Below are 26,417 nucleotides of genomic sequence, written 5' to 3'. Positions count from 1 at the left end.
GAGCTGTTACGCAAGGCCTGTTTACCCGCCGCGGGGGCCTCCTCCTCCCTATAAAGCCCGACGCGGCGGGGAGAGCGGCGGAGCTCGAGCCTGGTGGAGGGAAGCGAGGCTGTCCCTGGAGGGCGTCAGGGCAGCGTCCGAAAGTTCATGCGCGGGCCGGAGAGAGGGTCCCCCAATCCGCCAGCAGCAGGCGTGGTTCGCCGAGCGCGCGCTGGGGGGCGGCCGCGGGGGTCGCGGAAGGGTGGGCGTCCGGACGCGAGCTCCCCATGGAGGCGCCCGAGCTGGGCCCGGGGTTGGTGGAGCGTCTGGAGCAGCTGGCGACGTGCCCGCTGTGCGGGGGCCCCTTCGAGGACCCGGTGCTGCTGGCGTGCGAGCACAGCTTCTGCCGCGCGTGCCTGGCCCGCTGCTGGGGCGCCCCGCCGGCCGCCGGCGCCCCGGCGCCCCCCACCGCCTGCCCCTGCTGCGGCCAGCCGTGTCCCCGCCGCAGCCTGAGGTCCAACGTGCGGCTGGCGGTGGAGGTGCGCATCAGCCGGGGGCTGCGGGAGAAGCTGGCTGAGCCTGGGGCCCGCGCGGGGAGGCGCAGAGGGGGCCGCATCCCCACCATGGGCTGCCTGGATCCGCACGGAGAGGTAAGGCAGGATCGCGCATCTCGGATCCGCTGCCGCTGATGGAAGGGGGAGACAGGGGCTTCCGGGGGCGGGGCCCTTATGGAAGTTTAGGCAAAAAATGGATCTGAAAAAAGCAAAGAACGAGGGGGCGCGGGCCGCGAGAGTTTCCAGGAAGGACAAGGAGAAGGAGTTTTACACTCTACCCAGAGGTCGGAGGGCTGGACGGCACACAGGGCCTCCGGAGCTCCTCAGCAGTGCGCGAGAGCTGCGGGGGACGCGGAGGGACGCCGCTGCGCGCGGGGGAGGTGGGGACCCGGAGGGAGTCCGGGTGGGCGCGGGGGGGCGGAGGGCCTGCGAGGACAGCGGGGTCAGAACCAGCGAGGGCAGGGCGAGAACCAGCCGGAGTGCAGGGGCAGGGAAGAAGGGTCTGTCAGAGGAGGGCGCGAGGGAGGGAAAGCAGATCCAAACACCCCGGGAGCGCAGAGGGGTCAGCCGCGGGCTCCCGCCCGAGCCGTGCCGGGCGCTAGTTGTTATTGCCGTCCTCCGCTCCTCCCAGGGCCCCCGGCGGGGGCGGCGACCGGTGGAGGCCTGGTCCACGCGCCACGGGGACCTCTGGCTCCCGCCCCTCATCCCATCCCGCACCCCCACCCCCGCGCCCCTCTTGGCCCCGACCCCTTGGCCATCAACCAGCCCCATTCCCTTGCCCGGCCCCCTAGGCGTCCCGGATTCCTGAGCGGCTTCTCCCCAGCAGCCCAGCCTGTCTCGGGTGTTGCTTCCACACTTTGAAGTCTACACAGACCTAATTAGTCCAGGTGTAATTGGCATAATTGGGCAAATTGCCTTTCCTCTCTTCCCTTCACCACCACCCGGGTCTGCTCCAGTCGTCCCCAAGGGACAGTGACGGGGGCAGGTGGACCCTGGTATTTGGAGGGGGGCCATGCACTGCTCCTCCTGGTTCCCATGGTGTCCTGCAGATCCGCAGGCCCTCTGGGACACATCCAAGTCCAGCTGCCTCTTTGGCCAGCGTGATGGACACAAAGCAAAGGGCCCAATAAACGCCACCGGGCTTTTATGGCAACAGGGGAAGCAGCTTTGTTAGAAGGCTTTTATGTACCAACTCTTAGCCCCAGGCTCTGAGTGGTCTGTGTGATGGATTGATGGACGGGAGGAGGACACCCTCTGGAAGGTAGACAAGGACAGGGGACCACTGAAAGAGACAGAATGAGGCTGAGGGATGCATCAGGAAAGGTAAGGACTCTGGAAGCTAAGTGGGGGCAGAAACAAGGCCTGGACCAGGCTGGGGAAGGGAAAGGGGGGGGGAAGGAGGAGGGAGAAGGAGGGCAGTAGATGATGATGGAAGGGAAGGATGGGCCATGAAAGGGGACAAAGAGGCAGCGAGATCACTTTGAGAGGTGACAGGGAGCTCACCAAGGGAGATCCAGCTGCCTGGGGAAGGGGAAGAGGGGGAGGGGTCCTGAGGACAAAGCCCAGGGCTCACATCGTGTTTTCTTCTGCCCATCCCAGGATATAAGGAAGACATGGAGAAGGTGAGTTCCATCTTACTGTCCCTTCCTTTCCACTACTGGCCACCACATCCATCACCTTTTCCATGGGCTCACAGCCCCACTCACAGACAGGTTTCTTGCTCCAGAGATGTGAGTGGGGTGAGGGGAGGGCAACAGACGGCAGAGGGTGTCACCTGATTTTGTGACCTTTCTCCCTCATCTGTCCAGACTCGATGCTCCAAGACCCAAGTCATCTAACCCAGAGGACGATCTCCCAGAAGATTACCCAGTGGTGAAAAACATGCTCCACAGACTGACGGGTGAGGAGGGCAGAAGGGACCCCACCCAGGGACAGTCTGTCTCAGGCTTGCTCCCTTTTCGCTCTCAAACCTGCTCAGGTGTTTTCTGATGTCTGTATTAGTGTCCTAGGGCCACTTAGCAGAGCACCACATACCGAGTGGCTTAAACATCAGAAACTTGCTGTTGTGGTTTTGGGAGGAGAAGTTGGCGGAACTGCTTCCTTTGAAGGCCTCGAGGGTGAATCTGTTCTCTGCCTCCCTCCTAGCATCTGGGAGCCTCAGGGGTTCCGTGGCCCAAAGATGGCCTTCTTCCTGTGTCATCTTTACATGGTTTCTCCCAGTACTCATTTGTCTCTGGGCCCAAATTTCCTCATCTTATAAAGACTGCAGTCATATTGGACTAGGGCCTCCCCTAATGACCTCATTTTAACTTAATTACCTCTGTAAAGACCCTATTTCCAACGAAATTCACATTGTGAAGTACTGGGAGACTGCAACACACCTTCCGGGGGGAACACAACTGGGCACATAACGATGTCCTCAGTACCCACAGCCCAGCATCCTACTCTCTCAACAAACAAAGCATCAGCCGCTTCTGCCCTGTCGCATTACTCCTCCCCAGAAGACTTCCCATCTCTCTGAAGCTCCTGGGGAGTTCCCTCTCTGCCCACTACCAAAGCTGCCCTCTGCCTTTTTTCAGCTGCCAGAGGGTCGCCTGTCTGGCTCCATCTGTGGAGCCTGTGTCTCTTGATCGCAGGGCTGTGAGTTCAAGCCCCATGCTGGATGTCGGGATGATTTAAACATAAAATCTTAAAAATCAACAAAAAAACCTGCCAAAGACACTCCACCATCTTGATCACCCACCATCTCCCCCAACACAGATTGCTTCTAGCACCCCCAGTCCTTTCCTCAAAAGCAAACCCCACACACGGCCACGAATACTCCAGTCCCTCTGGCTATCATCACTGTCCCTTTCCTCTTCTGTCCCATCTTCCCAAAGCAACAAGCTAGTCCATTCCCACCTGCCCTTGGGGTCCCAGTGTCTGTCCGTCCTTCCCTTCCCAGCCACCTTCCCCACCCCGCAGACGCAGCTCCAGGCCCACCCCAGATAGAGCAGAGGGAGGTACCAGTCCTTAGGCCTCCCTGCAAGTTGGACTGGCTCGGCTTACCCCCACCCCACACACAAAGGAGAGGCAAGCTCTCCTTCCACCTTTGCACTGTACCCACCCCCACGGTCACCACAGTCCTTGTCCAAACCCAGATCGACACAAGCAGAGTGTGGGTGCAGGTTGAGAGCTGCCCACGCCCTCCCTTTTCTAGACCTTGCCCCACTTAGGCTTCTGTGGCCTTGGGCGCTGCCGTGAGGCCTCCTTGGTGCCCTCTGCTGCACACCGTCTTTCTCCTCCCACCTCTGAGTCGGAAAGCCCCTCAAGCCCTCCTTTCCTGCCTTTCCCCACGCAGCCGACCTGACCCTGGACCCTGGCACCGCCCACCGCCGCCTGCTCATCTCGGCGGACCGCCGCAGCGTCCGACTGGCCCCCCCAGGGACACCCGCACCCCCCGACGGCCCCGCGCGCTTCGATCAGCTCCCCGCGGTGCTGGGCGCACAGGGCTTTGGGGCCGGCCGGCACTGCTGGGAGGTGGAGACCGCTGAGGCGGCCTCTGGCTCGGACTCCTCCGGGGAGGACGAGGACGACAGAGAGAGCCGCTACGCCGTGGGTGCGGCCGGAGAGTCGGTGCGTCGCAAGGGCCGCGTGGGGCTATGCCCCGCGGGGGCCGTGTGGGCCGTGGAGGGCCGCGGCGGCCGCCTGTGGGCCCTCACGGCTCCCGAGCCCACTCCACTGGGCGGCACCGGGCCCCCGCCGCGCCGCATCCGCGTGGACTTGGATTGGGAACGCGGCCGCGTGGCCTTCTACGACGGCCGCTCGCTGGACCTGCTCTTCGCCTTCCAGGCGCCCGGGCCCCTGGGGGAGCGTGTCTTCCCGCTGCTCTGCACTCGTGACGCCCGCGCCCCGCTCCGCATCGTGCCAGCCGAAGGCTGAGTCCCACCCACACCTGCCGCCAGCGGCCTCCTAGGCGCCAGGCCATCCGCGCTCATCCACACGGCCTGTGTGTCCACATCCACACCCGGAGCCGAGTTCGGACGCGGTGCCACGCCACCTCGGGCTACTTCCTGCCTCACCTCTCCCCTCCCGCCTTATGTTCGTCCACACCGGGACGCTCCGGCAAGATGGATACAAAGGGCCTTAATGCCTGCTCAGGCCTCTCCCCGTCTGGAGGAAACGCACAGTCCTTCTCCACAGCTCGAAGCCTCAGGCTTCCCTGTCCTGTCCAATCTGAGCTCCCTCTTCAAGACTCTGGCCTGGGTCCCAGGGCCTCCTAGGAGGCTTACTAAGCTTTCTGAGCAGGGGGCAGGCAGCTCTACTCCATGAGGCCTGCTTTCCACGTTTCCCCTTTGGAACCTTCTCAAGACCCCCCACCCATAAGGAACCAGTGGTGCTAATGCTCTCTCCTCTACCTGGGAATGGCCCAGACACCCAAGCTGCTCCTCATCTATGGCTTCATATCTTTCTCCATATATATAAATGGGCCCATATTTAACACGTTTTGTGATGCTGGGTTATTTATTTTGTGCATCTGTGGCAATAAATGAGATCTCAGTGGTGGTACGTTTTTGACTCATCTTTGTAACTGTGCATGGCAAGAAACCGAGAAAATGATGGCAAGATCCCAGTAAGGAGTGGGGAGGGCTGAGAGCTGGACATCTGGGCTGGCAGAAACATCAAAGCCCAGGAAGGAAGGGTAAGAGTATAGTATAGGGGACATATCCCCATCTCTTTGCTCCCTCTCTTTTCCTTCCTCTCCTAGGGACCCAGGGCCCTGACACTGCTGGATCGGTCTCTGAAGCCAGAAGACGGAGGAGACAGTGGGCTCTAAGTGACCAGTCTTCAAGATGGCTTTGTCGGAAATCCTGTATCCTATGAGAAGGATGAGAAGAGGCCATGACTGTTTCCTTTTCCATGTCCCATTAACAGGGAGAAAGCAAAGACCCCTTTCCCAACTCCTCCGGAGGGCAGAAGAAGGGAAGGGCTGGGAGCTCCCTGAGAGCGCTGAGGTCTCCCACGAGGCCTCCCATCCCACAAGCAAGGACTAGAAGTTCCGATTATACAAGTCCATTCCTGGAAGAGCTCAGAGCCAGGATTAACAAGCATAGCTGGGACAAGACTGCCCCCAATCTGACTGGGACCCCTGGCAGTGAAAGCTAGGGCTGCTGAAAACCCAAGTTAAGTGTTTGGGACTCAAGGGGAGAATGCAAGGGGCCAAGATAACTGCATCCCAGGACAGACAGTTTGGCAGTGAGAACAACGGGGACAGACTGGGACCAAGGTGCCTGGATCCCTGGAGAACAGAGGATGAGTACTGGAAGGAGAAATGAGTGCTGGGGGAACCCAGAAGTCTGGGTTCTGGAGTAGCAGCAAGTCAGAATTCCAGGATCTCTGTCTACCCTCCTCTCCCCCTTCCCTCCATCAGGCAGAGGAGAGGGGAGGAGGGGGCTGGAGGAGGGATCAAACCATGGGTTTAATCCCCAGGTAGCCACATGAATACATTCAGGGCCAGACAGACACAGGAATGGTGGGGGACAGAGGAATTTAGTGCTGCATTGGCCCTGGAGGGGGCTGGGAGGGGTCAGGAGGCTGGGGAGGGGTGCTGGGGCTCGGTCCTGGGGTTGCACGACGCCGTCCTTTGCGGTGGCCCCGTACACAGTGTGTATGACCACAGCCCTCCTCTTCCTCCTCATCACTCTCCGTGGAGCTCTCGCCAAAGGCCCGAGGTTTCTCGTAAATACAGCAGCCTGGATTTGGAAGGAGGAGCCCGGTAAAAAAGGAGTAAAAGTTAGGATGGATGTACAGTTGCTTCCACTCCCATGGATCTCAGTAAAAACTCCTACTTCCACCATTGGCTCCTTCTCCCTTCCAGGATCCAGCTTCCCCAGGCACCCCCCCTGGGGCTGAGGCACCCAAACCCCTGTCCTTTCTGCCAGGAACCCAACGCTCCACTTCTCCCTGACTCTGATACCTCTTGCCTTCAGGCCTTGGCATATTCCCACCTCACTCCCTCTACTTGAACCTCGTCTCCCTGAAGCCAGGGACAGGACCGCAGGCCGCGCCAGAGCACTGTGGCTGCTGGTGGCCAAAGATCACTCACATTTTGATGAGCGGCGGCCCATGTGTTCGTTGTCCACAGTGTCACTTGTCCATTCTACCTTTTTCTCTGGCTTCCGTTTCCGAAGCTTGATGGTCAGGCTCCGGTTCTCCTGGAAGGTGAAGAGGGATGGGCATACCTATCTAGTTCCCAGGGGCTGATCTTTCCCACTCCCTCCCGGGGGCCTCCTCTCTTCCAGGCCCCAGTTCAAGCAGAGGCACAGACATGGCAGCAGAGGAGCTGCATGCTGGGAGGGGACAGAACACGACAGGTCTTTGCCCTCCAGGAATCCCTGGGGAATCGAATGTTCTCCATGACTGCTCAGACACAGAGAAGACACAATTCCTAACCTAAGGAAGGTCCCAGCAACTCTTCAAACAAAAACATAATCCTCCTTGTTTCTCTGTCTTCCTCCCCAAATCATCCTTGGTGGTCTTAATACTTGAACATTATTCACTCAGTCCCCCATACCCACTCTTGATCTCCCTTTTTCCAGACCTTTCTCAAGTCTGCGCCCCCCGCTTCCTGCCCACCTACTCCCTAGCACCCTGGCATCTCTATCATTCAAAACACCCTTAACCCAGGGGGCTCTGAAGCCCAAGACACCTCCGCCCTTTGAAAGCAACTTAACCTGTTTTTTGCAAAAATGCTACTCCTTTCTCTATTTTCATCTCTTCTGATTTCTCAAAATACTATCTCCACCTCCTCCGTCTTGTTCGCTCCTTTCTTCTATTTCCTTTTAGAGTCACCATTCAACAAATACTTATTGACAAGTGTGCTTCTGGGCAAACTGCCCTCCAGCGGGCCTCCAGCCATGCTTTCTCACAGAACCCTTCATCGTCCCCCAGCACCTCCCTTGCTCCTCAGTCCCCCACGTCCCATGCTTGGGTCTCACCACCACCCTGGGCAGCATCCCCCGCATCCCCACTCGGACCCTGCTCCATGTCCCCACCCTGGGCAGCATCATCCACATCCCACTCGGACCCTACTCTATGTCGTCTGCCCGGACAGCATCCCCCGCATCCCCACTCTGACCCTGCTCCATGTCCCCTCTCTGACTCCTTATTCCCTGTCCCCACACTGGGCAGCATCCCCCGCACCCCCAGTCTGGTCCTGCTCCGGGTCCCCGCCCCGGGCAGCATCCCCCGCATCCCTACTCCGACCCTATTCCACGCCGCCTGGCCGGTCTCCTGCACCATCCCGGCCACTGCGCAAGTCCCGCACACCGTGCACGTCTCCCGACCCCAGGGGTCAGCCCGCTCCTCCCAGAGCCCCAGCCGCTCCCTCCCGGCCTCTCCCGAAGACCCCGAGGAGCACCGCCCCCCCGCTTTTCTCACGGGCTCGGTTGTCACGGTAACCGTTGTCTCAGTGACGGTCTCACTCAGCCCGGCCCCTGCCTCGGCCATGGCTAAGGCTGAGGAGAGGGAGGAGGGGAGGAAGGGGGAGGAGACGCCCTTCCCTTTCTCTGGGTCTCTGGGGTCTAAGACAATCGGGATCGGGTTCAGAGTAGCAGCCAGGATCCTCCACCTTCTTTTTACCCCCTCCTCCTGGGCCTTCGCTTCCCCACCCCAGGGGATAACCTGTCCAACCCCACTTCCGGCTCTCTGCTTCCGGGTGTGACGCACTCTGTCGGTCCCCTTTTCCCTTCCCGGGTACTAAAGGCGTCTAAGCGCACGCGTCGTCAGAGTAGTTCCGCTGTCACGTGACGGTGCGCAGGCGTCGCAAGAGGCAGCCCCAGACTTGGCGGAAGCGGCGGCACTGCGGCTGTGGAGCGTCGGCAACAGGCGCACGCGCACGCGCAGCGGAGGCGCTGCGGGAGGGGGCGGTCCGGAGGGACTGCAGGCGAGGCGCGGCACGTGGGCGGGGCTGCAGGGATCGGGCTGGGCGCGTGTTCCACGCACCGCGCCCCGCTGCTGCTGTGAGACACACGCAGCGCCTGCTTCGGTTTCCCGGCTTCTCGTGGGAATGGGGCTCCGACCCCAGCAGCAGGTGCACGCACTTGATCCGGGGAGGGCTCTGGTCCCGCGCGGGTCTGCGGCGCCGGGGCGGGTGCTTTTAAGCCTTCTGCTCGGGCTGTCCCCAGACCTCGCCTAGGAGCCCCCACCCGGTCTGCCGGCGCCTGGCGGACAGGACACTGTATTGCCCACTTCGTCGGGTGGCGATGGGACGTGGGTCCATGACCACAGGGCACTGTGCTCTCACAGGAGCACCTGCCAGTGTCCCAGAAGCAAGGTGGGGGTGGGTGCTGGGGGCCGGCAGAGCCACTGGCTGCCGAGGCGGCTGACCGGGGAAGGCTGGAAGTGCGCTGGACACACGCGCAGCTTTGTTCCGGATTTCGGACCCCAAATCCAGCGGCGGCAGAGTCCCGCCTGCCCACCCGTCCCCGTGGCCGGGGGCCAAAGCCCACACGGTGAGTCTGAGAGCTCTGAACATGTCAAGGGCATCACAATGAAGCAAGGAATGCAAAAACACAAACTCCCAGAGTACATCTGAGTATGTTTATTGTGCCCAGATTACAAAGTGTTTCCCTTTCAAGTTTTTGGGCAAACTGATAAAAAGCAAGATACACCTCAGCATGTATAGTAAAACCCATTAAAAAAAACAAGTATCTCTCTGAAGTGGGATTCCTTGTATTTTTTACTCTCCCCCCCCATCTTTCTACATATGAATCTATTACAATGAATATATATTACATTTATCTCAACAGCAATAAAAAATTTTTTTTTCCAAAATGTCCAACTGTAGTAAGCACATACTGGTATCCCTTAGTATCAGATTTTTTGTTGTCTAAGCTCACATCAAAGAGATCTGGTTAAATTATTTGTTCAATCTCCCACTATCCAGATTCCTACATTTTGTTTCTCTAAACTCAGGAACCAAATAGATTTAGTGGTGGAATACTTAAAATTACTTTTTCTATTAGTCTCATTCCTGCCTCCATTTTTTTATACTTCTTTTTCTTTTTCCTTCTCATATACTAATTTATATATATTTTTTGTAGCTGATATACTTATTGAAAGAACAAATATATCTCTGTAAATTCATTTAAGTTCCTTTTGGAACAAGACAGATTATAAATAATATACATATGTCTGGCATATATAGAAAAATAGAACTTTGATAAGAAACTCAACTAGAGTAGGTGTAGTCTAGGGACAATGGTAATCCCCACATGATAACTTCCTTCTATGGGAGCAAAACATTGCAACTAGGATGGACAAAGGATCTTAAGAACCCAATATCCCTCACCATCCGAGGGAGAATTGTTGCGTTGCCTGGAAAAAAAATCAAGAGTCTTCCTTCTCCTGGAACCTACAGAGAAAGAAAGGACTCATTATATTTAAATAAGCATAGAGGTTCTAGCCGTGTAAGACAAGACATTCATTTGAAGAATCAAGGAGGGAGTTTTATTTATGACATTGTGGAAGACTAGCTCCCCTAAACAATCCTTCATATTCAAGACAACTAAAAATGCTGTATTAAAAATATATCTAATGAACCATAATGAAATACCACCTTATACCAGTCAGAATGGCTAGAATTAACAAGTCAGAAAACGACAGATGCTGGCTGAGATGTCCTTCAACAGATGAATGGATAAAGAAGATGTAGTTCATATATACATAGAACTACTACTCAGCCATCAGAAAGGATGAATACCCACCATTTGCATCGACAGGGATGGAACTGGAGGGGATTATGCTGAGTGAAATAAGTCAAGCAGAGAAACACAAATACCATACAATTTCACTCATATGTGAAATATAAGAAACAAGACATGAACATATGGGAAGGGAAGGAAAAACAAAATGAGATGAAAACAGAGAGGTACACAAACCATAAGAGACTCTTAACTACAGGAAACAAACCGAGGGCTGCTGGAGGGGAGGGGGATGGGAGGGATGGGGGAACTGGGTGATGGACATTAAGGAGGGCATGTGAGGTAATCAGGACTGGTCAATGACTGATGAATCACTGAGCTCTACCTGTGAAACTAAAAATACACTATACGTTCATTAATTGAATTTAAATAAAAAGTAAAAATATATATAAGCATTCCAAAATATATCTAATGAAATATAAAGTATATGCAAATGATATCTTAGGACACAAAGAGCCACATGCCATTAGACAAAGAATGAAAAAAGAAAAGGGATAAACTGGACCTCATAAAAATTAAAAACTTCTGTTCATTAAAAAAAAAAAGTTGGGACACCTGGGTAGCCCAGCAGGTTAAGCTGCCTAATCTTGATTTCAGCTCAGGTCATGTTCTCGGGGTCGTGAGATAATCAGGCTCCATGCTCAGCAGGGAGAGATCTCTCTCTCCTGTCTGTACCCTGCCCACCCCCACTCTCTCAAATAAATCAATCTTAAAAAAAAAAACCAAACAGAACTATTCAGTGTAGAGATTACATACAGACATACATAAGTCAACAAATAATGACTAAAGAAGTAAATAAGTAAAAAGAAAAAAAGCACCATGAGTCAGTTACCAGGAACAACAAATAGCAGCATCAGACCCACAACTATGGGTATCAGAATTATCAAACATAGAATATAAATACTCTTATTTAATATACTTAAATGTAATACATATTTTAAGAATAAAAGGAAGAGGGTGCCTGGGTGGTTCGGTAGGTTAAGCATCTGACTCTTGACCTCAGCTCAGGTCTTGATCTCAGGGTCCTGAGTAGGTGCCATGTGGAGCCTACTTTAAAAAAAAAAAATAAAAGGACGAATTTATTTATTTACTTTTAAGATTTTATCTATTTGAGAGAGAACAAGTGGGGAGAGGGATAGAGAAAAAGGACAGGCTTCCCGCTGATCAGGAAGCCTGAGGAGGGGCTGGGTCCCGGGACCCCCGATCAGGACCTGAGCTGAAGGCAGAGGCTTAACCGACTGAGCCCCCCAGGTGCCCCAAGACAAAGCGTTCTTAAACCCATTTGGAGCTGCCCGGTTCTTGAAGTGACATGTGATTAATTCTCAGGAAAGAAAGACTACCTTGAACCAGTGAGAGATTCCAACCATAACAGGCTGACCACTGAGCAGTACTTGCCTTCTGTATGTTTTCATTTCCTTTCAAACACTTTAAAAGGCTTAGTTCACTGGCTATAAACAGATTAAGAAAACTGTTCATTTTACAGGCCCCAAACCTCCCTGTTCGGGGAACTGTGGAGAGGGATGGGGCCAAAGGAAATACCCGTTTCTTCGGTACGCGGAGGAAATCAGTGGAGACGCTCAGTGAACCAGCAGCTCACAAAGGGCGGGGACACGGGGAAGGGTGTGCACCTGCAGTGGGTACAGGTGTAGAAGACCGTCTGCCCCTCGTCGGCCGAGCGCATCTGTCGGGTGTGGTAGGCCATTCCTTCGTGGCCACATCGAGAGCAGCGCCTGTCAACCTGGCCAGGAACAGGCGCGGGGAGGCCGTGTCAGGGAGGTCCCGTCCCATCCCTACCCCGGGCTGCCTGCGGGAATCACACGTCACACTCCATCCGGCTGCTTCCCGCCAGACCTCGGCAATCACCACTGCACGTCCTCGCCGCCCTCCCAAAGGGGTCATTAGCTCACCACGGGTCCCTGGAACTCGGGCCCTTCCTCCGCCGGCACAGGCGCGGCCGTCCCCGGCTTGTTGAACACGACGCAGGTGTTCACGACCTTCCCCTCGAAGTCTGCGCGGGCGGGAAGCACGGCTGTGGGCACCTGCGCCGTCCTCCCCGCAGGCTCCCACCCGGGGCCCCCGGCGTCAGGTCCCCCGCCGCCCCCGCCACCGCCCGGGGTCGCTCACCTCGCACCGGGACGCGGAAGCCGCAGCGAACACAGGTGACCGTGTCCTGCGCCCCGGGCAGCGGCAGGACGGAGCCGCAATCCGGACAGAAGTCCAGGTCCGACTGGAACCTGGAGCCGGAGCGCGCGCCGTCCATGCCGTACGGGGTGCGGAGGGACGGAGAGCGGCCCCTCCGCCGGACCGAGGGAGCGGCTGCAGCGCGAGCCCCCCTCCCTGCACGCGCGGTGCTCGGTGTCCAGACCCGCAGGCCGTGTGCGGTCCTCCAGAGCAGACGAGCGCACCGGCTCCGCGCGGGGCGAGCCAGAGCGTCCGCCGCGCCGGCTCGCCATTGGCCGTGACGTCATAGTCTGTCGCCGCGTGCCGCGGAGCCTCGTGGGTGGGAGAGCGCTGCCTGTGGTGGCGGCGGAGGCCGGCCGGGGAGGACGGTAATGGGCGCGTGGCCTCGGGTGCTGCCCCTCCGGGAGGAGCTCTCTCCTGGAGCGTTAATGTTCCCTCAGCCGCGGGGGCGTTGGCCCTATAAATCCTGCGGCCCTTCCCGAGTCCCGGAGCGGGGTTCTGTCGGGGGCGGCGCCCCGGGGCCTCCGAGGCCGAGCAGGGGCTCTCCGCCTCCTCTCAGGGCCTCGCGTGCTCCGGGGGCGGGGCCCATCGGGACCTTCTCGGGGGAGGAGGCGGGGCGGGCGGAGGTGGAGGACGGGCCGGGCCTGGAGCTCCACTCCCGGGAGGAGGCTCGGGACTGGGTCGAGGACAGGGCGGGCAGACCGGCGTCCGTCGGGGGGGCAGCCCTGGTGCATTTCCCCGGGACCCGGCTCGGCTTTTGGCTCGCGGATCCACCTCCGCCTCGTCCCCCGGCTCTGGCGCAGCGGTCAGTGAATTCTGGTCGTCTTGCGTCACGTGGTGACTTGACGTTTCCCTAATCCAAGAGTTACAAAACACGAGGGCCAGTATCTTCAGAAAATCATACTGTTGTCGTTCGTCCGTGACTTACAGCTGGAGTAGACCCTTGTCCCCGAGTTTCCCAGTTCCGTGCTGGCCCCGCCAGCGCCGGCCGACCGGGGAGCTGTGCGAAGCCGCTCCCTGCAGGGGAAGGTTCTGGAGCCGTCCCTGCCCCTCCTCAAAGACAAGCTGTGGCTTCTGCTGGGCTTAGGCCCCGCTCTGCCTTTTCTGCAGTGATGGACAGACCATAGTGATGGGGTTGGAGCTGCCAGCAAGCTCCTGAGAAGTCCCACGATTTCCCTTCGCGGGTGTCATTGTGTCTGTGAGAAAGGGAGGTCTGCTGTTCGGCCCACGAGGCAGTCAGTTTTTATCCTGTGTGTCTCCTTTGAAAATGGAAGTTGAAATGAGCTTGTTTCCCTCTCTAACTTCATTTGGACAGGCATCCAGAGACTGTCCACCCTGGGTTGACTTCGGCCCTCCTGTGCCGCCTGCTGTAAGGCGTGGCCACTTAGCACAGACTCAGTCCAGCTGTATTTATTAAGCTGAGGCTGGGGCTGCAAAGTTGAAAAATGTTAGGGGACCTTAAGGAGACCAAACGATGAGAATGCAGTGAGAGTGCACCAGTCGGACCAAGTGTGGGAGCCCAGGACAGGCCCGGGAAAGAAACTCTGTGCCTCCGGAGTGAATGGCAAATGTTTCAGCAAAAAGATGGATACAGGGGACGCCTGGGTGGCTCAGTTGGTTGGACGACTGCCTTCGGCTCAGGTCATGGTCCCGGAGTCCCGGGATCGAGTCCCGCATCGGGCTCCCGGCTCCACAGGGAGTCTGCTTCTCCCTCTGACCTCCTCGCTCATGCTCTCTCTCACTGTCTCTCTCTCAAATAAATAAATAAAATCTTAAAAAAAAATAGATGGATACAGCGTTATGGGGAATGTAGCAGAGAGATGCTCAGATTTGTGATAAGGGTAATCAGCAAATCATGAACTTTGAGAACTTGGGTCACGTACTCTAATGTTCAGTACTGTGCTAGGTTTTACATACTGAGAAAAGTAAGATGGTTGTATTTTTTAAATATCAAAATAGATTTACATAGACAAATAAGAATGTGTCTAAGAAGTCTGTGAGGTCCAATATTTGGTATCAGATTCATTCTAATAAATTTGTAGATGTAAATTTTAAGTTACACCCTTTTAGAGTCTAAATTTCACTGTGAAAATATTAAAGATGATAGAGGAATACAGGTATACCAGTGTAAACCCTGATTATTTTCCAGTCAGTTTTAGAGGTAATGGTTAAAAGTGTTCAGAAGAAGACAGAAATCATTGTTACACAGACTGTTTCAGAAAGACTTGATAGGAGCTTGACTTGTGGGGGGAATTATCTGCCATTTACTGAGAACTTACCACATGTCAAGCGTTGTGCCAGGCGCTTTCATCTAATGTACATTTGTTCTTTATTACCCTGGGAAGCAGATGTTTGTTTTCTGTGTCCATTTTATAGATGAGGAAGCTGACTGAGATTGTTACTTGCCCGGAGTCACACACCTCAGAGGCCATTCGATTAGGATTCAGACGTAGCCCTGTCAGGCTTCAAAGCCGATGCTCTTTGCCATAAACAGTACAAAAGGCACAGAGATGAAATACCAGGCATCCCCAGTGGCTTAACACGACCTCACAGTAAACTCAGATTAGACCAGGGATGACACATAAAAAGTTGGCAGTCTTCACTTGTGTTGCCATCAGCCTGGCCCATTAAAAAAAAAAAAAAAGGATAACCACAAATTCCCACCCTCAGGTGCTGAGCAGGGAACAGTTTCACAATGGATTTAGGATGAAGGATAAGTGGCAGTATAAGGCAGGAAAGCAGAGGGGCGGGTGATCACGTAACAATTTCAGAACCAAACATTGGAAGGCAGAGATGCTGTATGTGCTGATAGAGGCGGAGAGGGCCCGGGTCAAGAAGCTGCAGAGAGAGGAGGGACCGAGAGCACTGCACTCTGGAAGTCTCTCGGAAGACAGAGGAGGCCGGGAGACAGAGCAGTCCAGCCCAGCTGAGCTTGCCCAGCGCCACACCCAGGAGCCTGCGTCTTCCCTCTCCCAGGCCCAGATTCCAGATTCAGAATGGTTCCTCTTGAGTCCACGGGAGATGTGCGTGCCTACTTTCTGTGAAAGGATTAGATGCTATTGTTAAATTCCCTGGAGGAAGAGATCCTCGCAGCAGGATCTCTCTTTCCGAGGGGACATGCCCTTGGCGTTGACCAAAACAGTTGGTTACCCTGGTTCAGTCGGCATGTGAGTAGATAGTTTCTGACACCTCCCACACTCTAATCTACCTCTGTTTTCTCTGTCTTCCAGTCTGGCCTGGGCGAAAACCTCTACAGACCCTAGGATTGCCGTAGGTCAGCAGTCCCCACTGGAGAAAAAAATCTTGGTAAATAATCTTCACGTTGTACAGTTTGGAGCTACTAGGAGAAGGGGCCTTAGGCTTAAAATCCTGCCCAGGTGACCCGTCCCCAGAGGGGTCTACCCTGGCACATGTGTTTAGCTATATCCATAGTTGCAAAACAGAGTATTATGTTCAAAATGCCCAATACTCTCTTTTTTTAAAAGTAGTTACTGATGGTGGTGGGTAGTTCAACTCTGAGAGCTCAGAGTTTCACCTGGGGTGATGGGAATAAAAATCACAATTGTTAAACACCAAAGTAAACAAGAGACTGCAAATCTTCTCAGTGTCACTGATGAGGTGAAGCTCCTGTTTAAATGTGTTTAAAAAGACGGTCACCTTGGGGCGCCTGGGTGGCTCAGTGGGTTAAGCTGCTGCCTTCGGCTCAGGTCATGATCTCAGGGTCCTGGGATCGAGTCCCACATCGGGCTCTCTGCTCACCAAGAAGCCTGCTTCCCTCTCTCTCTCTCTCTCTCTCTCTGCCTTCCTCTCCATCTACTTGTGATCTCTCTCTGTCAAATAAATAAGTAAAATCTTAAAAAAAAAAAAAAAAAGACGGTCACCTTATAAAATTCTTTGCCTCACTTTGACAGAATCTGGGTGGCATGCATACAGCAGCGGCAAGACAGCTGATAACTCGGAAATACCATGAGGAATATGAAACATTGTGCAGGGAGCAAGCTCTTTCTCTTGACCACTGGCTGGCCAAAGCGGAGTCTTATTATAATAAGAGAATAATGGACATGATGAAGGAGCAAGAGACAGGCCATGAAGTCAAGAAGAGATTGGAGGGGAAGACGACCCACAGGCTAGAGAGACCAAAGCAGTATTACTTGGTTCCGGAGAGAGAGGTGAAACACATAGAAAGGCACATTCAGAGAGCGGGTCGGGTCAGAGAGTCTAAGAACAAACCAGGTAAACAATTACCACGGCCCCCTAGTGAGACAACGTTCCCCAAAATTGTGCCAGAAGAGCATGGTGTCCTGAGTGCCCAGAGAAGAAAGCAGGTAAGCGAGAGGGAACAGATGCAAATCCAAGGTCACCAGGAACGCATGCTTCGGGGGAGAGAGCTCACGGAGCAAAGGCGCAAGGAGAGAGTCTTGAGGAAAACCCAGAGCCAGCTGCCGACACGAGAGAGGCGTGGGAGAGCAAGGAGAGAGATCAAAGAGCTTGAAAGTGTGACTGCTTATCCCCTTTTCCAGCCACGCGGTAGAAGCCGGATTAAAGTGAATATCCTTATGGAAAAGAATAGAGAAGAAGTGCCTGCCATCATAAAACCACATCAAAGAAAATTCTTAACCATGCCACCCTTTCTGAGAAGCCAAATAGGAAAAATAAAAGACTAGTAAAGTTTCAGTGCTTTGAGAATAAAACCCTGTGTCTTAAGTGAACTCTTGTTTTTAGTACTAGTTCCCAACTGTCCCCAGAGTGTCTGCATCAGATATGGAATATCGGATAGCTCTGGGCTAGAAACTTGGCGGAGCTGTCTTAGTTCCCTTGTGTTCGTGCACCTGGCGAATCCTTGACGTCCGGTGTCATCAGCTGGAATGTGGTTGGGCAATGATGGTGAGGAAGGAACTGGGATCCGCTGCTGCTCAGGCCCCGCTCCCAGCCCACTATGTCTGACTTGAGGTTGTCGTAGGTCAGTCTGTGGTCTTTCAGTTCCTGTTTGTACGTTTCTCAAGACTGCTGACCAGGTCTTCCATGTCTGGCTTGCGCCCTACAGTTCTGTGTGAGGGACTTTGAGAGCCTCCTGTGGGCCAGGTTTTGTGAGTGAATGAGAGGTCCCGGTCCTTGACTGGGCCACAAGTAATGGCATAGATCGCCCCAAACACAGAGTGTGCTCAGGGTTAGGATGGAGGCCTGTGCGGAGCTGTGCCAAGGAGGGACCCCGAGCCCAGCCCGGCAGAGTGAGGAGGGCAGCCACAGGACACACAGCCCATGTAAGCAGTGTCTTCCCGAGGTTTGGGTCCGCTCAGATGCAAACTGGACTCAACCTCTCAAGCAAATGTGCCCCAACCCTCACTGACAACTCAGAAGACAAACGTGTGCACTGAGCGAGAGTTTTCATCCCAAGCAGAATGAAATTTATGGATTTCATTTCATTTCCGGTTCATTTTCTTACCAGATAGCAAAACATTGGGAAGGTAGGGGTGAGCGTTGGTGCGTAGAGAATAAGGAGTGGGGGCTGCCTAAAGAGCATTCTCCATCAGTCGTGGTCCCCACGCCCACCCCCAGACCAGCAGTTCACTTGCGACCTCGGCAGTGTGCCTCGGAACGTTCCTCGGTGATGGGGCTCTTCTGTGTTCGCCCTCCACTCGCTGTGCCTGCTGCAGACTGTGTCTCTCTGGCCTTATGTTTCCATGTCCCGTGGGAGATCTTCTGCCCTGCACGGTTGTATCGCCTGAGTGCAAGGGGCAGGGGATGTGGAAACCCAAATCAGCAGGGCAAGGATAAGTCCCACATAATTGGGGATGCCCGAGACACTTCCTCTCAGGGTCCTGAGTTCGAGTCCTGCACTGGGTGTGGATACAACTTAAGTGATTGTTTACCACGAGCATTTTCAGTGCTGGACACACTAGTGAGGTCAGCCGCTCCCTCTTTCTCCTCCAAATCTAGTAGAAAAGCAACTGGTGATTGCAAGGCAGTTTCCCAGCTCATACGGCTAGGAGTAAAAGTCTGGGGCTTTTGGCTCAGTTCAGCTAAACCTGATTCCATCATCTCTGCCTGACGCACAGTTCACCCTTTATCTCCCAGACCGTGTATGAGCAACACCGTAATTACCCCAAGCCAAGCACCCTTAAAGCATGAGTCACGCTTGACGCTTTTCTTTTGTCTTGTATTCTTTTAAGATTTTATTTACTTACTTGAGAGAGAGCGAGCACAAGCAGGGGGAGCGGCAGAGGGAGAGGGAGAAACAGGCCCCCTGCAGGGAGCCCGACGTGGGACTCAACCCCAGGCCCCTGGGACCACGAACTGAGCTGAAGGTCAGGTGAGCCCGAAGCTTGTGCAGTTCTCAGGGCGCCGTGGTTGTGTGCCGCGAGCCCATTCTGTGAGGTCTGTTGAAAGGAGGAAGGACGTTTGCTGACTGCTGGAAGCAGAGCAGTGTCCAGGAGAGCCTGCCCCCGGAGTGCAAACTCACTGCAAACTCACTGCAAACTCACTGCAAACTCACTGCAAACTCACTGCAAACTCACTGCAAACTCACTGCAAACTCAGTACACACTCACTTCTTACCTCCCGTGTGCACAGTCAGCCTTTCTTTGTTCTTGTATTTAAGTGGAGGCACTGATATATCTTTGTTTACTTACTTGTCTTCTGATACCCCTCAGTAAAATTCATGATGCATCCCCTTTCTAGAACTTTCTCTGGTGCCTTCCGGACACGTCACCCTGTGCCTTCCTCTCAAGGCACCTGGCAGCATCATAAATTAAAGTGTCATTCAAGTCTGAATAAAAGGGTTCCCAGAGGAGGAGGTCGGGGAGCGAAGGTCTGCAGGGACGCTAGGTGAGGCGGCTGTGATATTTCTGTTACCTGCTGATGGAGAGTAGGTTGTCAGCCCTGAGCGCACTATGACTTAGCCCCACAGAGTGTAGAGTTGTGGGGTTTGTTCGGGCCTGAGCATGGCCACATATCAGCTGGCGTGAGGAAGGTAAGTTTGGGTCTAGAACGGAGACAACAAAAGTTTCCTCACCAGTTGTTCCAGTAGATAAATGAGAGGCTTTGTAGCATAGAAGGCTGTAATATCACGAAATGGCCTTCTACTGGTTTTCTTCCCCTGCTGAGCTGAGAAGCGGAGTTTGTAGAAGGTGAAAATGGATCAAGAAACACCACAAAGTATAAAGCCCCTAGTTCCGAAGGTGTGACTGTAGCTCTCATCCAGCCAGAACTGTTCAAACAAGTCGCCAGAAAATGGGCTGGAGCCTAAAGAAATCTGTAGGGCTGTATTCGGAAAGGTGTCCGCGGTGACCAGCCCCGCCTAATGGAATGTGCGGCTGACCGCCAGCCCGTGCAGCCCTGTCCGCAGCACCCCATGCCGCTGGACTTGTGGGTGACCCCCACAGATTGATGTTCACTCTACCCTGCTCTTATGCAGAGCACAGGCCTCCCTACCCGCTCTCTGAAGGAAGACCGTTCCTGTGAAACCTAGCGTGAGCCCACAGGACATCCACCAAAGCCCAACCCATTTCCCAAACGCACCTGCCGCCCCACTTCGTTTCTGCGCCAACTCACATGACTACCTGCTTTTCCTAACAGAAGGACATCTGCAGAGGATTTTCGCTCTTACAAGAGAAGCTCCAGCCATGCTAACAGGTCTTCTGTACGTGTGCAGTGGGCTGACGCAAACTCTCCGAAAGCAGAGACACCTGCCTTTTTTCTGGGGCGCGAGGCCGCCGGGTGCAGTGAAATCGTGAGGTGGCAGCCGTGGGTAGCCGCACTCGACCAAATTCCGAGTTTGTAAGCATTGCCGAGAGAGGACAGTTGTGCGCGTCAGCCTCCTTCAGTATTTGGGTAGGTTTAACGCAGGCAGCGAGCTGGGGGCTGTGTGCGGCGCGGTTGGTTTTCTCTTTGATCATGTTTTTACAGTGGTAAGTTCTGTCCCAAACGAGACATGCCTCACAAACCATCACGCGTATTGGTAAGGTGTAGCTCGAGAAGATAAGAAAACCGGGAAACTTGTGGCAGGAGCACACCGGCTGATACTGCGTTCCCACAGTAGAGCGTTCCCATGTGAATGTAGCAGAAACTTCCAGGCACTAAGGTACAAGGGAAAATACATAGATACTGAGGGAAGGAATTTCCTTCCTGTGGCTTACTTTCTGTGGGTAGCAGGAGGCCAGGTCATCTGTTTAGAGGTAGAGGGAAGACAAGTCTTGAGTAGTGGGTTCCAAATGGACTAGGGATCTGGAATTTCTTATAACAGACTCCAGGCAAGAGCCTGCCCCACAGGGATAATGTTGGTCACGGGGATGAAAGCACAGGGAGTCCAGTCGAGGGTATCGGGATAGCATGGTGTGGGGACAGCGTAGCTACCTCTGCGGTGAGCACCGCGCTGCCTGCCGGACCATTGGGTTATTTGTCAGATGACCGCTGTGCCCTGAGACTGCCGGAATGTCGCGGGGCAGCTACGCTCACATTTAAAAAAAAATAATGCTGGGAAATGAGATGAGTTGAAATGTAGCAACGTCATGGTCAAATTTCTTGTTTGCAAGCCTTAGAAACTTGCTTGGGTGAGTATAAAGAAAAAAAGAAAATCAGTAGAAAGTATCTGAAAATATTTTATGTAGTGGGCCTCACAGGAGATCGGAACCAAGGCAGTAGTACACCCTCCTCACTCTCGTTTCCGCATCTTTCCTTGTGTCTGCTCACTCCCATTCCCTCTGTGCTCTTATAGTGGGGAAGGGCACCTCTCCACCTTCTCAGAACCCTGTGCCAATGGCTGTTCTCTCTCCTCTCCACCCAACGGCTTCAACTGGAAGAGTTCGCTCCTATTGAACTGTAAGTGTCCTCCAGTCTCTCCCAGCTAAACATGCGACCGTGCTATTCCTTTGCACTCCTTCCAAGCCAGATCTCCTAGGAGGTCTGTAGAAGCTGCCTGCCTTCTGGCCCCAGTGCCCATCAGTCCCCCAAACCCCCTTTCACTGGGTTGTCAGAGAGCTCCATGCAGCTAAATCCAATGGACTTTAAGGGTAGAATGGAGCAAGGCAGAACCTGACAGGCATGTGGCACATGGGCAGCAGCATAAAAGAGACTTGGACAGCTGGAGGGTAGGAATCCGGTCCCTGGAAAACAGGAGGGCAAGGACATTGGTAGCGCTGATGGATAGGGAACTGATGGAGCCCATTCAAGGAACAGCAGCAGGGCACCGAGGGTACAAAAGCAGCAAACAGAACACTCAGGATAAAAGACTGGAGCAGGAGTAGAAAGATGCACAAGACTGACCCGCTGACTTGGGCTTCACTAGGGACGGGCAGCTGCCAGCCGAGAGTGAAGAAAAGCCCAAAACAGAAGCAGGAGACAGAGCAGACAATTACTCTATCCCTCATGCTGAGTCAGGTATGTGAAACAGGACTTTGAACTCATTAAAGCGTGTCTGATAGTATCTTTAACCATGAAAGTTGAAATGCTTGGAAATGGAGCCTCGGGGATGTACAGTTACAAGACTGGTGCGTGGTTTTATGTAGATCTAATTATACAGCCTTCCCCTGGATTAGCCTCACAAATTAGAATAAGGGTGACCAGGGTCAGCAATGCCGTGACAGCGTAGGCTTTCTAAAATTCACCTGCTACCTACTGTCCATTCAGGTAGTGAATCAACTGTACCTCATCTGTCATAAATCATATTTTTGTTCGTAAGCTCCTAGCAGAGTAGAAGGATGGTTGTGTAGAGGGAGAAAATAAAACATATTAAGTGTCTGCCATGCATCAGATATAATTAACTTCTTCTTTGTGTCATCGGTACGTCTTGATTCCAGGGCAATCAGTATATCCTGACTCAGTAGAGAATGAACTGTCTAAAGCTTCCCATATAGACAAAACATTTTGTTGAGAGGAATAAGCAATTTAGCCAATAATTTTCTCAAACTTTCTGTGATGTGCATGTCACATACCCAGATATTCTTTTCTGTTTATATCTCTCTTTTGTAGATGTAAAGTTGTGTTCTATAAATTGGGGGTCTAGCTCTTTGTTTGCCCAAGGTCTCTTTCTGGCAAGCGAATGCCCACCCTCCTCCCTTAGAGAATTGCTAGCCCCCCAAGTCACAGACAATCATAACACCCTATCTTCTTGGCACAGTGATGGACATCAGTGTAGCTGGTGGTTGGTATGTGTGTCCCATGACACCGATCAGAATCCTTCCCTGTTTCAACAGCAGGGACAAAAACGTTTTTACAAAATACACAGAAAGCCATTATATACCCTGCTTTGGGCTGCGTGGGACTTGGGACTTAGTGGGCAGTGTCCTTAATCAGGTGGTCATTCCTCTTATAATCTAGGACTGAGTAAATCTGGGAATCCAGGTAGCTGGGCCCGAATTAAGTTCGACTTTCTTACCACTGCCCCCCTCCCATTTTGGCTGGATGGCTCCCAACAGGAGGTACCAGCCAGGCCAGCCTGGGGGTATTATTAGGCTATTAGGGAAAAGAAAGAAACACTATGTCCAGGAATTTCCAAAATAGGTCCATATGACCTGCTATCCCGATCATTAGGAGGTAGCCAAGAGATGATCCTTGCGGGGGAGGGCAGTGGTAGCATCCAAGGGCAGCCAGTCTGCCTCACAAAGGTGTGTGGGCTGTTCAGTCTCTGAATGGTGGTAGGAAGCATGAACGATCCAGTAATTACCTTGACTGTCAGCCCATTGTTGACAGGCTTTGCAACGGAAGGCAGGCCATTGTCAGACCAGAACGGTCTGGAAAGCCAGAAGCACCGCACAGATTAGTTTCCAGGGCCACCATGCTACTGTGGGGTCGGCTGATTGGACCAGCATAGCCGCACTGTGCCCTAAAAGTGTCAGCACTCACAGGTCCTAGAGAGTGTGGGAGGTCCCATGCACCTGCCCACCTGAGCAGGCGTGCCCGGGGCCGCTTGCTATGGGGCTTCCCTCCCTGTACTACAAGCAGGTCGGGAGTCCAGATCAGAGACCAAACCCTTCCTTGGGTGCCAGTCTGTGATGGTGAACATCCTGCCAGGTCCGGGATGATGATGGAGCCAGGTGGTGGAGAGGGAACCTGCCCAAAGCAGGCTCCCTCAGCAGACTGGCTCCCATCTGGCTCGTCGGAGAGCAGGCTGCTTTGAGAGGCATCCACCCAAGGGACAGAGGGCAGGTCAGCAGCTGGGTTTATTTCCACAGTTTGCAGCTCCAGAGAGAGGTGTCTGTGCAGTCTAGTTTTCCAAGTGGAGACCAAACAGCTGGGACAGCCCGGGAGTCCATAAAATGACAGAAAGGTTGATCAAGGGGAGGGTTGGGGATAGCCGTGAAAACCGCCCTGGGTTCTGCCCAGTGAAGATCATGGAAGCCTCCATTTTTGGTTCTGAACAGCGGCCTCTGGGACTGTGTGTTGGCTTGGACCTGAGACAACACTCAGCCTGCTGGCTCGCAGTGATCCAGGACCAGGGCCCAGGGAGCCCGGCTGAACAAGCAGCTTTGCTCCAGATGGCAAAGTGGGGGTTAACACCGTCCCCAAAGGGATAGCTGCCACTTCTCCATGTGAACCGAGATGCCGGGGCCAGCTGCATCCTTAAGGGTGCCCTTTTCATGTCACAAGCAAGGCCTGTTGGCTCCTCCCCACTTTGTGAAATGTTGAGTCCAAGCTGACCCACCCTCCACTGTGGCTGTGTGGCCAGAATGTCCGAAGGCTTCGTTGGGTCGGGAGCCCAGGAACAAGCTAAAGCTGCTTTCCAAAGACACCCAGCATCCGTTTCAGGAAGGCGGTGGGTCTAGAACCGAGGGTGCCAGTGAGCTCAGGCTGCCTCCCTCCGTCAAAACCAGCCACCGCAGCCACTTGCAGCTGCTACTTTGGAACTGCAGGAGATGCCCCATGGGAAACCCCAAACTGGCCCATACGTGGAGGGCAAGGAGAGACTCAAGAGAAAGGCAGACCACTCCTGATTGGTACGTGGCAGTTTTAATAAGCAAGGAAGCTCACGTATTACCCTTGCTGTGGGTGGTCATGAGACAGGTGTCTGCACCTGCCCACCACAATCCTAAAAGTTTATGGAGAGGCCTTGACTGGGTTGAGTTAGGTGTTCAATCCAGAGGGTCTCCACAACAGCTTACTCTCTCAAGACCGTGTCCTTGAAACACCTCCCACTGTGAAAATGGTGGGTGCAGGGTATACTCCAAGGACAGGGAGGGAGGGAGGAGGACCGCCAGGGGCCTGTTCTTGGGTTAGCGGGTGGTCATGTCCTCTAGATGAGCTCTTCCAACGGTAGCCCCAGTGACCAAGTGCTTGCCACAGCCTGGCACACTTACCACAATTACAATGGAGCAGGGGTCTTCTATTTTGTAGCCTCTGAACGAGAAAGACTTGGGGCAATGGTTCTAGATCAAGGACCAGGAAACTGGCAGGGGTTTTACAATTCACAAAATACTTTCGTTGGAGCACCTGGGTGGCTCCGTTGGTTGGGTGTCTGCCTTTGCCTGAGATCAGGTCATGATCTCAGGGTGCTGGGATGGAGACCTGCGTTGGGCTTCCCACTCATGGAGCCTGCTTCTCCCTCGGCCTGCCACTCCCCCTGCTTGTGGTCTCTCTCTCTCTCTGCCAAATGGATAAATAAAGTCTTAATGAAAGAGAAAGGAAGGAAGGAAAGAGGGAGGGAGGGAGGAAATACTTTGTAAACATGGCTTCCATTAAATCCTCAAAGACGACTGCCAAAATGGTGCCCTGGTTGTTGCTAAGTTCCAGACCTGGATTGGGAAGGCTCAGCATCCCAGGGACTGTTTCCTACTTGCACAGAGAGAATAACAAGTCTCAACATAGGGCATGTTTGCAAACCTATTTTGTAAATTGTAAAACCCCATGCCATTGTGAAACATAAAGGGTGATCATAACACAAAGTGGAATGTGGGTAAGTCCTGAGCTGGGAATGCTGGGGTTTGGAGCCAATGGCCAGGAGAGAATTCTTGAGACGTCGTCATGCAAAAAAAGTGATTTTATTAAAGCCCGGGGACAGGACCCGTGGGCAGAAAGAGCTATACTGGGACAGTGGCCCATCACATATTTTCAAGTTGGGAGGGGGTCAGGGACAGCCACAAGCCTCCAAGGTGATTCCGAAGCAAGTTTTCCAGGACTCTGAGGGAGCTAGCTATTGTCAGGAAAGGGCGTTTATTACTGTTTAGTAAAAACTCCATCATGAGATCCTTCAGATGTCTATCAGGGCCCACAGGCTTGGGGGATGATGGCTACCATACATTTTGGGAGGAGAGATAAAGGAACTTACCAAAGGAATTTCCGTATGTTTAAAGTAGACTCACAGGATCCTGGGGTCGGGCTAAGGCTGCCTTTTACCCTTAGCAAAGTGTCCCAGAGGAAGCTCCCTTGCCTGTTTCAAGGTCAGGTCACTGGGCTGTACGCAGTAAGGAAATTTAGTTTTTTTTCTTTTGTTTCTCACATCAACTGCAAATTACATGGAAAACAATAAACGTGATACCCATTGGACTGATTAAAGATCGATGTACATCACGGAGCCTGGGCTCATTGGGGAAGCTGCTGCCTTCGGCTCAGTCATGATCCGGGGTTCTGGGACGGAGCCCCACGTCGGGCTCCAGCTCAGTAAGGTGTCTGCGTCGGCCTCTGCCTGCTGCTCCACCGGCGTGTGCGCGCTCTGTTCCCCACCCCATGTCAAATAAATAAAATTTAAAAAAAAAAATCACTGAGCCAGGTTGAACTGAGTGAGGGTAAGGGGCCGGGCCCTCCCCGCGCTCCCTTACCTGCAGCATTTCGGTCAAGGGGTGGAATCTCCCCCTTGCCTTCGCTTTCTAAGATGCTGCGTGCCTCCACCTCCCCTCTGGGGCCCCGAGGGTCTTGTTTTGGCTCTAGATGCTGTGATTGGAGGTTGTGAGTTTTAATCGGAGATAATCCTCTTTTTTCCAGAGCAAATTACGATTGGGAGTAAATCCAGATCCCGGCGCTAGGTGGGACC

The 26,417-nt window shown here is 53.8% G+C and overlaps 4 protein-coding genes across 15 annotated transcripts; 2 read left to right on the top strand and 2 right to left on the bottom strand.

Annotated features, from left to right (window-relative positions):
- RNF39 (ring finger protein 39) lies at positions 1 to 5,081 on the top strand. The gene is made up of 4 exons (XM_047732534.1): positions 1 to 629; positions 2,133 to 2,155; positions 2,342 to 2,433; positions 3,874 to 5,081. The coding sequence occupies exons 1-4, from the start codon at positions 267 to 269 to the stop codon at positions 4,452 to 4,454; spliced, it is 1,059 nt and encodes a 352-aa protein (XP_047588490.1). The 5' UTR covers positions 1 to 266; the 3' UTR covers positions 4,455 to 5,081.
- PPP1R11 (protein phosphatase 1 regulatory inhibitor subunit 11) lies at positions 5,018 to 8,189 on the bottom strand. Of its 4 annotated transcripts, XM_047732540.1 has the most exons (5): positions 7,953 to 8,189; positions 6,841 to 6,986; positions 6,619 to 6,727; positions 6,174 to 6,265; positions 5,018 to 5,201 (listed from the first exon to the last, which is right to left on the bottom strand). In XM_047732540.1, exons 2-5 carry the CDS (start codon positions 6,928 to 6,930, stop codon positions 5,070 to 5,072), a joined length of 423 nt encoding a protein of 140 aa, XP_047588496.1. In that variant the 5' UTR covers positions 6,931 to 6,986; positions 7,953 to 8,189; the 3' UTR covers positions 5,018 to 5,069. The 4 variants fall into 4 exon arrangements, with proteins under 4 accessions (XP_047588496.1, XP_047588497.1, XP_047588498.1 ...); XM_047732541.1 differs by having other exon boundaries at positions 5,018 to 6,265; XM_047732542.1 differs by lacking the exon at positions 6,841 to 6,986.
- A 910-nt stretch (positions 8,190 to 9,099) lies between these two features.
- POLR1H (RNA polymerase I subunit H) lies at positions 9,100 to 12,682 on the bottom strand. Of its 3 annotated transcripts, none has more exons than XM_047732545.1 (4): positions 12,401 to 12,682; positions 12,184 to 12,284; positions 11,816 to 12,014; positions 9,100 to 9,927 (listed from the first exon to the last, which is right to left on the bottom strand). In XM_047732545.1, exons 1-3 carry the CDS (start codon positions 12,534 to 12,536, stop codon positions 11,841 to 11,843), a joined length of 411 nt encoding a protein of 136 aa, XP_047588501.1. In that variant the 5' UTR covers positions 12,537 to 12,682; the 3' UTR covers positions 9,100 to 9,927; positions 11,816 to 11,840. The 3 variants fall into 3 exon arrangements, with proteins under 3 accessions (XP_047588501.1, XP_047588502.1, XP_047588503.1); XM_047732546.1 differs by having other exon boundaries at positions 11,905 to 12,014; XM_047732547.1 differs by lacking the exon at positions 11,816 to 12,014.
- Positions 12,683 to 12,761: 79 nt separating this feature from the next.
- Positions 12,762 to 17,166, top strand: LOC125101928 (putative uncharacterized protein ZNRD1-AS1). Of its 7 annotated transcripts, XM_047732536.1 has the most exons (4): positions 15,194 to 15,480; positions 15,688 to 15,763; positions 16,369 to 16,626; positions 16,978 to 17,166. In XM_047732536.1, exons 1-4 carry the CDS (start codon positions 15,251 to 15,253, stop codon positions 17,119 to 17,121), a joined length of 708 nt encoding a protein of 235 aa, XP_047588492.1. In that variant the 5' UTR covers positions 15,194 to 15,250; the 3' UTR covers positions 17,122 to 17,166. The 7 variants fall into 7 exon arrangements, 2 of the variants coding, with proteins under 2 accessions (XP_047588492.1, XP_047588491.1); XR_007127975.1 differs by lacking the exon at positions 15,194 to 15,480 and adding an exon at positions 12,762 to 12,825 and having other exon boundaries at positions 16,369 to 17,166; XR_007127976.1 differs by lacking the exon at positions 15,194 to 15,480 and adding an exon at positions 12,763 to 12,846 and having other exon boundaries at positions 16,369 to 17,166.
- Positions 17,167 to 26,417: the final 9,251 nt, after the last annotated feature.

This window comes from Lutra lutra, chromosome 6 (assembly GCF_902655055.1).
Source record: "Lutra lutra chromosome 6, mLutLut1.2, whole genome shotgun sequence".
Taxonomy (NCBI): domain Eukaryota; kingdom Metazoa; phylum Chordata; class Mammalia; order Carnivora; family Mustelidae; genus Lutra; species Lutra lutra.
This window is presented reverse-complemented; position numbering and strand designations above follow the sequence as displayed.